The 12,268-nt window shown below is 33.4% G+C and overlaps 3 protein-coding genes across 4 annotated transcripts in view; 1 reads left to right on the top strand and 2 right to left on the bottom strand.

Moving 5' to 3' along the window:
• The window catches only part of LOC127067699 (HIV Tat-specific factor 1 homolog), a 38,220-nt gene extending 37,053 nt beyond the window's left edge, over positions 1–1,167 (bottom strand). The window contains exons 1-3 of one of the 2 annotated variants that reach the window (XM_051002954.1): positions 990–1,167; positions 455–857; positions 6–377 (exon numbers count right to left, since the gene is read on the bottom strand). In XM_051002954.1, the coding sequence (XP_050858911.1) occupies positions 6–377; positions 455–784 (702 nt within the window). In that variant the 5' untranslated portion in view covers positions 785–857; positions 990–1,167. The remainder of the gene's footprint in view (positions 1–5; positions 378–454; positions 858–989) is intronic. The other variant, XM_051002953.1, reaches the window with a different exon arrangement.
• Positions 1,168–1,601: 434 nt separating this feature from the next.
• On the bottom strand, positions 1,602–2,624 carry LOC127067703 (trypsin-7-like). The gene is made up of 2 exons (XM_051002960.1): positions 2,497–2,624; positions 1,602–2,420 (listed from the first exon to the last, which is right to left on the bottom strand). Exons 1-2 carry the CDS (start codon positions 2,540–2,542, stop codon positions 1,708–1,710), a joined length of 759 nt encoding a protein of 252 aa, XP_050858917.1. The 5' UTR covers positions 2,543–2,624; the 3' UTR covers positions 1,602–1,707.
• Positions 2,625–2,990: 366 nt separating this feature from the next.
• On the top strand, positions 2,991–11,849 carry LOC127067695 (X-linked retinitis pigmentosa GTPase regulator). The gene is made up of 12 exons (XM_051002941.1): positions 2,991–3,223; positions 6,591–6,716; positions 8,031–8,123; positions 8,220–8,282; positions 8,578–8,901; positions 9,243–9,395; positions 9,487–9,651; positions 9,724–9,845; positions 9,925–10,014; positions 10,081–11,005; positions 11,096–11,184; positions 11,268–11,849. Exons 1-12 carry the CDS (start codon positions 3,193–3,195, stop codon positions 11,289–11,291), a joined length of 2,205 nt encoding a protein of 734 aa, XP_050858898.1. The 5' UTR covers positions 2,991–3,192; the 3' UTR covers positions 11,292–11,849.
• Positions 11,850–12,268: the final 419 nt, after the last annotated feature.

Here is a 12,268-nt window from a genome sequence, read left to right as displayed (position 1 = left end):
CTTACCTTGATGTACGTACAAAGAGCATCACCCTTCAATTCCCCAGCAGAATCTCTATACAACTTGATCTTATCTTTGCCTTTCTCATCCCTGGCAATGAGACCACATTTATTGAAGAGTTCTGTAAGTTCCTCCAATGTGATGTCCATAGGTAATCCAGAAACATAGATAGCAGTATTGTGGGCTTCATCTATTTCAAACCAAGTAGGTGGCTCCTGAGCTTTCCTTTTGGCTTCTGCTTTCTTTTGCTCTTTCGTTAACTTTGGTTGAAGAAGAGGTTGTACAGGATTTTCTGGTATCTTCTGTGAAGGTTCTGTGGCATTAGAATTAGTAAATCCATAGCTCATTTGATATCTAGCCATAAAGTCTTCATCAACCTAACAATAAGATTTGGAACATTATGCCTTAGCTTTGAGGTTGATTTTATATTATAAAGCAGAAAAAAGAATATTACTTTAGGAAACCATGCATTCTTCTCTCTATCCCAAATATAAACACTACCATCATTAGGATCCGTATATGTATGAGTATCATTTTCAAAACCATATATTCCACCTGGAGCTGCTACCGCAGGTCCACTGGCCTCCTCTTTCTTTTCGTCATCTTTCCCTGATTCATTTTGACTCTGATCTTGAGGAACCCACTGGTTTTTCACTTGATCAAATTTGTATTTCACATTTGTTGTTTTATCCATATACACATAACTTTGTCCATCGAATTCATATTGATTGGGATTATTAGAACTCTGACCTCCTGTTTTCTTTGATCCTGGAGCATCGCTCATTTCAATGGTATTCCCAAATTCTTTTTTATCGAAATAAATCTGAATGAAAGTAACGCAGCGCTATTTATTTCAACTGCGATTAAAACGACACATTTTCGAGATTTTATAAAAATCAAAATTAACGATACGTCGTGTTAGAAATGAAGGTTAGAAATTAAAATTGAGGTTAGAAAGAAAAATATTAAATATAAAAATAAAAGCTTACCAACTAGAGCACTCTTATGATTCAGTAATAAACAACGTAATGTTCAACGAAAATAATTATTCTTTAGCGATAAAATCTTGTTTAAAAGAAAATTAAACGTACATACGAACTTGACAGTAAGTTTTCTACACGTTCTTTAAAGTTCAGACTAGCGCACTCTACAGAGATTATTCGAAATAGTTTTTACATAGAATTATCTGTCGATAATGAAAATCGCTCTATTAGTTCCCAAAAATCCAATATACATGTTTTTCAATTTGAACAAAAAATTAGTTTTAAAGTGATAGAATAAGTTTCTAAAGAAGACGTTTTAAATATAAAATAAATTCTATTTCTTTTTCAATATTTCTGCAAAAAAACATTTTGCAACCAAAAAGTACTAATTATTTTCTATGCAAAGATCTTAATTTTTTTCTTTTCTAGGATTGCCGGTCTATTTCTATATTATAAAATTAAAACGGTTCTAATTTTTTGCCATTAACCATGAACAATTGTTATGGAAAATAGTCTTCGATAGCAGTTAGGGCAAAAAGAGTATAAGTGGCTATATGTCGAAGAGGCCCCAACAAACTATGGCTGAAGAGGATTTTATTATTAAAAAACCTTCGTTAATTTAAGTTTGATTTATATCTGCATTTTTATTTCTGTCTAAGTTTTGAATTCCTCAATAATCAAAATTAAATGTCGACATTGATTAAAAATATACAATATTTTAATATTAAATGCGTGTAACAGATGTGATCCAGGATCGTATAGGTTGTGCTGATAACTTCGTGTAAATTGTTGGTGTTACAGTGCATCCATATCCCGTAGAATAAATGCCAACCAAGGTACCGTTCACAACCAATGGGAAACCAGAAAACGCACAGACGCCTTTCTTATTTTTTTCATCCTTCGTGCAAAGCATCGTGTTCGAGTTGAACTTCTTTCCGTAATAATTTCGACAAAGCAACGGATCGAGAATCGGCAGAACCAGTTTTCGAAGAGTATACGAAAACGCTGGAACAGAGTTCGAAACCCAGCCCCAACCAGTGATAACAGCTGGTGAACCAACTGCTACATTCTTGTATGCTTGTATTATCGGAATGGGCCTGACAGCTCTTCCATAAACGAAAGGCGTAGTCAAATTCAATAAAGCAACGTCATATTCGCTACTACTGCGATTATATTTTGGATGTATGACGAATTTGGATACTTTATAAACTCTACCGCCACTTTGAGTGTCATTGCTTCCGGCCCGGAGATTCACCATTTCAGGAGTCTTGAAGTTCAAACAGTTGGCTGCTGTAATGGCCCATCTTGAAGCAATTATAGAAGCTCCACATACGTAGTTTCGTCCAAAATAAATGCTCAACTGATAAGGATAATCGTTTATGGAAGCTACGGTGCTACCAACAAACCTTGGTTCCAACGAATTGGCTCCATAGGATCCTAAAATAGGATAGAACCGAAAATGAATTGATATTCTATGGATTTAAAATTAATGAAGAGAACTTTGATATCTTACCAAGGGAGAGTATAATTGACAAACTTGTCAAATAAAATACAACCATCTTGTTCAGAGAGAATCTTAATACTAACGAGACATAATTATATTTATAGATAAGATTATCATCGTTATCAATTTATCGTTATCAATTGAGAATACCCGGAATAAAACATTGATAGTATTTTTTGTGAAATCATAGTTCATTAGTCATAGCTCACTCATATAGTCATAGTTCACTCATACTGATCATAAATTATATTTAACAAAACTGATATTGTTCTGAGAAATATTTATATTTGTTTGTTATCAATTCTTCTTTGACATTTTTTCAAAGATTGTTTTGTTTCCTCAGCAACAATTTCTAATTATCATAAAGTTTTATTACGTTTAGAATATAATCTCATTTACTTATTAATCTTACTATTTATATATAAATTTTGAAATTAAAATTCTCCATAATGAATTCAAAAAGTTCGAGGTTTCCCGCTATATCGTTAGCAAAGATCATTCAAAGCGCTTAACCCGCAGACGATCGAACAACGATTGTTCCCATTCTTCTTATCGTAAAGGAACGCTACGTGGGCCCGGTTGCCATTGGAAATTGATTTCCGGTTGCCAAGCAACGTTCACTTTAAGTCGCCTACCACGCTTAGCCATGCCTGACCGGTGGTTTAGTCAGCTGCAGGTTGCGCGGCGTCAAAGTGCAAGTAAATCATGGGTCTGCCAGACATAGAAAATATACCTGGTAATGGAACATTTTTTTCCTCCACTTAAATTGCACCAATGATCGAATTTATCTTTAGTAACGTCTAATGCACTTGCAAACGCACGACAATAATGTAAAAAACGATAAAAAACGATTAGGCACGAAAAAGACCGTCGAAAGTGTCGCGACGCTTTCGCAATTGTCTAGTAAATAATCGAGCCTATTGTTTTTTCTCATGCAACAAATGTTCTTATTTAAAGTCGATTGAAAATGATTCTAATCGCTCATTTTTACGATAGTGGAAACGCATATACAAGTTATATAGAAAATTAACGATTTATGTTTCCCAGTAGTGCGAAATTACGATATCAGATATCGGAATATCTTTATTTCTTTATCTATATAATATTTTTATATTTCGTTTTAATCTTTCGAAAGTACTGTTCTTTGAAATAAAAGAACGTAAAATAACGTCACTGCTTATTGATAGTTATTTCGAGGGACGTAATAATTAATCACTTCGTTACATAAATCAACTATAAAGGAAATTGTATGTCTTCGTACATACATATTCTAGTGTATAACGAAAGCATGAAACTAAATTGTCAAGTTAGTCGATCGAATGTAGAGGCAAAGTGCGAATGTTTAGCTCGGTTATTCAAATTTTGATCCTTCTCTGTGATGCACATATTTTTCGAAGCACTTCACTAGATAGAACGAGCCAAGAACCATCAAAGGGTCAATGATCCACCATGGTAATGTATTCATAGCTTGAAAGTAAGCGATACGTTGCTTCACGTTAATTTCTTTGGTATTGATGATAATATTATTTCATCGATGAAGATCATCAGAAATTAGTTCGAAATGTTTAAATTAAAACGAGTCGATCTAACAATAAATCAACAGCTACATTAATAGCTTGTTCACATTTTCTATAAAATTGTTCACAATTTCTATAAAATGAGTAATTTAAAGTAAATAAAATTAGATCGTGTCGAGTAATCGTAAAATATAGAACAAGTCATCAACCTCTTATTCCATTAATAAAATCAGTAAAAAGAAATCGTACGATGGTATCAAGGTAATAAATTGGCCATCGTATATCTGAAACTTCGCATAACGAAACTACCCTGGAACTTTAATGTATTTCACATTAAGAACAACGTCCCACTTTCCTTCACTTTCTCTTAAACTCGTTCTTTACATTTTGCGAAGAACAATATATGCAATAAATGCGATGCATTACGTACCGGTAATCTGCGGTTTCATAAATTTTCCTTAGTTAGGAAAGAAAAGTTTACACCTCTTTAAATTCGACCTAAGATGACGTGACCTCGGTGTAACCGCTGAAAACTTCTTCACAAAGGTGTATAAAACACTGCTCACCTAAGGGTGCCATTAAAAGGAAGCTAGCATTAACATACTTTCGAGGTGAACTGAAAAAAGAAGCACATTTCCATAAAGGAACTGTAGAAATGGTAGATTTTATTCTTAACTTTGGTAACATTTAGGAGGCAACCCTTTTTTGTCATTATAACATCGAAATTCGCACTTCCTTTCTAAGTTCTTACTTCTGATAAGAAAATGCAATTGTGGAACTCAATGTTTTATAAAGAAAATTGACAAACTGTTTATTTTATAAGAAATAGTACAGCATCTCGATCGTTAGTCTCCCATGTTCATCTTGCGGATTTTCAATCCATAAAATAAGTGAAAGATGAATAATGCAATAGATCGCCGTTTGAACTTTTGATAAGCAAAGCGTAATCGTAAATTGTACGAAAGAAGATTTACGTCGAGCACCACATTACTGACCTTTACAAACTGGGAAACTAGAATATACCTCCCGTCTCTTGATGCATCGCCTGCATGGTTTTCATACTATGGCTGGTTTTCATACTAACCTCTTACTCTACTGTTATTTCAAAATTTATTCTGTAATGTTTACTGTAATTTATATTCTCAAAATAGAATGACAAAAACATTGTTTCAATAATCACGATTTTTTTTTCAAAAGAACTTCAAAAGTATATCTTTCTTCGTTTTCCACAAGAACTTCCACAAGTGGTTCCACGTGTACGTAGATACAGTACGAAAAATCTATAAGCTTTCTACGTGTCTTGGATACTTTGCATAAACTTTGCCCAAACTTCTGATATCTTGATCTTAAATTAAATCTTTATCATTTTCTTGATGTTAAAACTCAATTATCAAAAAAAATCATACTTGTTCAAAAATGTAAGTAAACTCTTATCTTTTCCGTTCAAATACTTGTATGAAACAATAGGTTCTCATTGAGTAGTTCGAAACAATTAGCATAACAATTAAAAAATTATTCGAAAACGTAACAAGTGCTCCGTTTGTCTATAACAACACTAATGCAATTCTTACACTTACAAAATGAAAATTGATTATTGTTAGACGTTATATCTTAACAACGGCAACACGAATTCACCTTTACAGCTGCTGAGTAGAAACAATAAAAGCCACTTTTCGATTTACATTTTTAACTCGACTCGGCTTTCGTGCCAGACGTAAAAAAAAAATACTGATGCATTCGCGATAAGAACTTATCATGATAGACCCTTAAAAAATTAAAAATAAATCACTAGGTTCCCTGCTTTCATTAGTGTTTACCATGATATCGTAAATAATTAGCATGATAAAGTTGACCATCGTTTGGGAGGTCAACGAGTGCTTGAACTTTTTAAGCACAGTGAAATCTCGAACTTTTTTCACTCATAAGAAAAAGAAAGAACTCGTAAAACAGAGTAACTAATCATTTCGTTCTATTTTTACATACACATATATCACATATATATTTACATATATATTTATATATATATATTTCCTCTCTACTTTGAAGAAATATATATACATATATATTAGTATTCTATTGAAAATTTTGAATTCTACATAATATTCCGTTATAACGATTATTATTGCTGATAATACTTCTACCCAAAGCAATATCTACATATAATATTTTAAAAATGCGTCTACGACAGGACTGTAATTAAAAACAATACATTCAAAACGTAATGGAAGATAAGAAAACATACTTATTTAATTTTTTTTTTTACTTAGTTTTGCCTTCCATCTATGTATCTATAAAATTTGCTCTCTTGTACTCGCTATAATTTTCGAATTAATTATGCAAACAGCGATTAATGATTCCTCTGTTTCGATACTTGGCTATATCGGTATAATGGCACGCGTTCGTTACACGAATTCGAAACGACCTTCAAAACGACGATGAAAAATTTATTTTTAGAATAAACAATTATTGTTAAATCATATAATGAGCTCTTCTTGCTTTTCAAATCGGATTAATTAGCAAAGTGAATACGTAATACGATTAACATTTCAAATTCAAAGCTAAATAAAATAAATTTATAATTTTTAGAAACTGGTGCAGTTTTCACGATCGGCAGAAGCAGATTTGCGGATAACGTAGCGTCACACTTCTTTATACGCAAGGATCCAGTATTGACAATCACTTGTGGAGATGAACATTCCGCCGTTGTATGTCGTAAGTATTCTCACGATACACATGTAATAATAAAATAATTTGAAACGTTATACGTCGTTTGTCAGAAGCTCGATGCTTCACCCGATCTAGTAAATTTATTATTGAGAGACGAGCCGCACATGTCTCTAGTGAATTGCAGCTTGTCAATGTCCACCATCGAAGGATCTCAAACCGTGACTTGACTCGAACTAACGATCCTTTAACTAGCCGAGCACCAATGAGTCCTTCATAAAAAAAAAAAAGAGTTTAACCAAAAAATGATAGAAGTTGATCGTTAAAAGGGAACTCACATAAAGATTACAATTAATTTTAAGACAATAATACAGTGCAACTTATTAATCACTAATTGGTTATAGATACTTGTTTATAGAGTACTATATTGATTAGAGCATTAGCGTGGCTTGATTGAAATGGAAATCAATATGTGAATGACTTCGAGGTATCGTCCATCCGCCCTGTACTACGCACGTGCGTTTATTTTTCCCCACTATTACTTTGTATTTTTTCCTTTAATATTGCTATTTCGTTTAAAAATTGTCTATATAATTATCACTCTCGCTGATGGCATTCGAGTACACATTGACACCGCAAGTTGGAGGTATTTCAAGTTCCTTTTTTGATTTTCTGTAAATATTTTACGGGGTCAAATGTTGATACAACCGGTCGTGTGTAAAATAGGAAGGATCGAAGCTCGCATGATTTACAGCTTCTGCAACATGCCATGCAAGGAACTTACACTCGAACTATGCTTACATAGGGATAGCCACTGTCCGGTAAATCGATATGGACACGCAATGGTTGCGCTCTGCATGACCAGACTCAAAAACATTGTTATTGTTAATAATCTTGCTCGCTCACGAAGCACAAGGTACACTCCGATCGATACGGAAATCGTAACCTCACTTCCTTTTCATTGCGGACTGTATTCGTAGACATTTGGATACGTTCCAATTATTTTGCGCTAAAACCTCTATTGCTACTTTCCAGTTGCTCTAAATATAATAAACGGAACGGATGTTACTAATGAGTTATATCAAACTGTTCTCAACTCTAAAAGGATCGTTCGATGAAAATTTGAAAAGCAAAACAGTAAACTAAAGATAGAAACTCCGGGGAAGGCCTTGCTTCATATAAAATATACTTAAATCGAATTCGATAGTCCTTTGTCTATATAAAGCTTTTCCAATCGTAGATCACATTGTAGAATTTATAAACTACATTGAGAAATAGGATGATGGAAGTAGTACTATAATGATTCTAATAAAACATTAAAATGTATATAAATTTGTACTTTATTATATAATTGATTTTTAGAGAGTGGCAGACTATTCGTATTTGGAAGCAACGATTGGGGTCAATTGGGTCTCGGTCACAAAAATCATGTCAGCAAACCATCCTGCGTGAAAAGTATATCCTTCATTACGAACTTTTAATACTTCTACCATATTGTAGGATTTCATTAAGGTCAATTTTATAAAGGCCATGAATATTTCCCTGTTACAGTTTTAAAGCCGGAGAAAGTTACACACGTAGCATGTGGAAGAGCTCACACTTTGATATGTACGGGTAAGTCTTATATTCTTTAGAACACAAAAAATAGAAATAGCAAAAACTAAACAGACGGAATACATGCAGTAAACGTATATATCATAAGTAACACGTGAACGATTCATACCTACGTGAAACATAAATGTTAATTTATTCTTTTACGTGCGCAAACTATTTTTATATAACAAGACTAATTATTCTTTTTTATTCAGCTGATAAGTATGACGTACGCATTCACGTTGTTGAAATCGATTTCAGTTTAAATGACCGCATAAAATATTTTCTTTTCTCTTTCTACTTCATTTTCGCTTAGGTGGACAAAAAATATTTGCTTGCGGAAGCGATCAGGAAGGACAGCTGGGCCGCGGAAATGCAGCGGTAGGAGATAGCGCGAGCACTCCAGTTTTGGTATACGATTGCGGACTCGCAGGTCCAAGAGTTACTCAAATAGCTGCGGGATCTCACCATTCGATGGCCCTTACCAGCGACGGTGGTGTCATCGCCTGGGGAAGCAATCTTGAAGGACAACTTGGACTATCGGGAATCTCTGGACTGGTAAATAAGCCGACGAAGGTCCCAATTCCCGAACCAGTGAAAGAAATCAGCACAGGATATTATCATTCTGCGTTTTTAACCGGTAACGTATTCCTTCATCAAAACTTTCATTGAAAATTACAGTGATATTCTCGTCACATCGTATTGATGATCGACACAATGAATAATCATCATGATGATAATCAATACGACGAATAATCTCCGCAATGATTCATTCTTGAAAATTATTAAATAAACTACAAAGTCCCTATTGACCCTAATAGATACTAATCGTATATGTATCAATTGATATTCCAAGATCTGACAATGTATCTTCGAAAGTATTCCATTCTATAGACTATCATTCAGTGTCGTAGAAGTTGTGTTCCCGCAAAGATCTATAAACTTATACACATATATATTCAAGCTCAATGGTATTTCCAGAAAGCGGTCTCATTTATATCTGTGGCGAATCTGAAAGTGGCAAGCTCGGGATCGATGTTAACTTCACGACGCAAGTCGCGCCGAAGCAAATGCTATTGCCCACAACGGCGATACACATCGCGTGTGGAGGTCATCATACCCTCATATTAACAGGTATTACCTTCTAAACAACACTTATAGAGTAGTTTTCATGAATTTGATACGTTGTTATCATTGTTCTATACAAAAAAAAATGATCGTTTAGAGAGCGGCAATGTGTATTGCGTTGGAAGCAACGCCAGTGGTCAATTGGGAATGGGGACGAACGTGACCGAAATTCCAACGCCAAAACTTCTTTCTCGTGATGCTCTACAGGATCAGTCGATCGTCAAAATTGCTTGCGGGGAAAGTCACAGTGCTGTTCTAACAGGTATAACACGCATGTAAATTCGTCTTAATTTTGTGATTTCTTCGGTCCTTCATGATTCTTCTTGTACTACAGAATCTGGTAAACTCTACACGTGTGGTGACGGTAGACATGGAAAATTGGGTCTCGAGGAAAATGAAAATAACGTTCACGAATTAACATTCGCTATCAAATATCAAGAACTTTTTGTTTCAAATGTATGTCGTTTCTAACTCATAAGTTTTCTGATCACATATATGTTTCTTAACTTCTTAAAGCGTATGATTAATCTTCCAGGTATCTTGTGGTGGCTGTCACACGATATTGCTAGGTAAAAGACGTGAGACGAATAACCAGACAAATCAAGAATCAGAAACTATACAGATAGTGAGTATCAAATGAAATAAAAATAACTAAAGAATTCGAAAGAGTTTATTGATTTTCGAATTCTAGGATCACCAGATCCAAAGAAAGAATTCTTTGCCTCCTTTGAAACTTCCTGTAAATAGACTACAAAACGAAAGCCATATGGATAAAGTGGAGGACGAAAAGGAATCTACAGAGAGTGAAAAGATTCTTGAAAAATCTCCATCCGAGGACAATCAGGAAAATAAACTGGATAACGAGCATAACGATATCCCCGAAACACCGAAGGATAGTATGAATAATTTCGAAAAACTTGAAATTCCTGCAACGAATGAAGTATCAGAAGAGACGCAAAAAGTCAACGAAGTAGAAAATTCAGAAATCACAAGTGAAAAAGAGGATGCAGAAAATAACAACGAGGAAAACACAATGAAAACAAATAATGAGAGTAATGTTGATATTGAAAAACCAAGCGAATCAACGAAAGCAGATGTTGATGTAGATTCAAATAATGTGATAGACAAAACAGAAGAAACGATAAAAACTGAAGAATCGAAAATCGAAGATGAAACGAAAACTAGTCCAGAAAAACCAACATCTCCTGATCCTATGCCACCACCCAAACCACCTCGACAAAAAACAGCAAGTCCTCAAGGATCTGTAGGCGAAGATATAAAAGTATCAAGTAAGTATTCGGAGGAGGAAGAAAAAAAAGAAAATAATCAAGATAGCAATCCAAAACCGAATGAAGCAAAGGAAACCGAAGAGTCGATAATACGATCTATGACAGAAAAAATAAATAAAGAAGAAGAAAGTCCTGCGAAAGTCTCTATCAATAGCCACAAATCTCGATCAACGAAATCGAATGCCGATACTGAAGAAACTATAGTTGCCGACCCTCAACACACTTTGGACGAGTTGAAGACAGATAAGATCACGAAAAATGAAGAAAATGTTGAAGAACACACACACGATGATGCTGATGTAATACAATCACCAGCACCTAGAACTGGTTAGAGACTTTTTCATTTTGCTTTAATTATTCTTATACATTCAGTATATTATCAAGTTATATTATAATTATCTTGGATCATGTTTTTAGGAAAAATGGCAAAGCTATTCAAAGGAAAAAGGCAACAAGAGACAGAAAATGGCACAAAATCTAGTGGAAGTACGACTCCAAAATCAAAGGTATATATTATTTGGATCTCTCATTTTCCTTTTACATTATTATATAAAGATGTACAATTAATTATATTCTGTAAATATTTCAGTCGAAAACGTGTATCATCTTGTGATCGAGAAAATTTGAAAGATTTAATTATAATCTATTATATTTTTTTATATCATACTCGTACGCGAATCTCAAACGCTTGGGACCAAAGCGGACAAAATTAAATATTTTTTCAAATAATCTTGGAACATCGGCAAAGTGCCTTATCATGAAATTTATTATTCATTGTGGCCTTTATATGCGTTCTTTAAGATATGCGTTATTGTTAAATTGCTTCAATGATGAATTAAGAATTGTACCATAAATGTGAACACATAATAAACTTTTCCATTGTATTAAAAGATTATTTTTATAATGTAATTCTTTAGTAATAATTTTATCTCTTTAAGAATTTAATGTAACAATACCTTGAAACTGTTCATCACCATTCATTAGAAGCGTATGTGACTTCAGCGACAGGTATGAACAAAATATGAACTATAAGAATGAACAGAAAATACTGTCGTCGCCATTAATCTATCGTATCAGTTTATAAGCTTGTTAGGTTATACTATACTTGTACGTAATATAACTATTGAATTTTGGAGTGTGCATTAGAATAAAAAGTGTTAATAAGTTTAAACTCAAATAATTCATTCGCCTACATTTATATTCTTTTTTAATGGTGGCCTGCTTATCAATATCGGTGATAAATACGATGCAACATCGATACGCATTTATTTTACGATAAAAATGCATAAAAAATAATAAATACAATTAACACAAAAACAAGTAATACAAAATAAGTGAAAACACGAAAAAAAGCAATATTGGAAATTTTACTTTATAGATAGTGTGGAAATAAACTAACATTATTAGCAATATAAAATGATTATTAGTATATCAGTTAGTAGTTATTCGCTCAGTAGTACTGGAAACTTATTTCACGGATTAAAAATGAGTTATTTAAGTAAAATAAATATGAATAAAAGATAATAAATTACAAGGAATAAGAATATATAAGAACCATAAAGAAATTATAATTTTTCTGTGAGTTTCTCT

The sequence above is a fragment of the Vespula vulgaris genome, chromosome 11 (assembly GCF_905475345.1).
Source record: "Vespula vulgaris chromosome 11, iyVesVulg1.1, whole genome shotgun sequence".
Lineage (NCBI taxonomy): Eukaryota > Metazoa > Arthropoda > Insecta > Hymenoptera > Vespidae > Vespula > Vespula vulgaris.
Note: the sequence above shows the minus strand (reverse complement) of the source record. Positions and strands in the feature narration are given on the sequence as shown.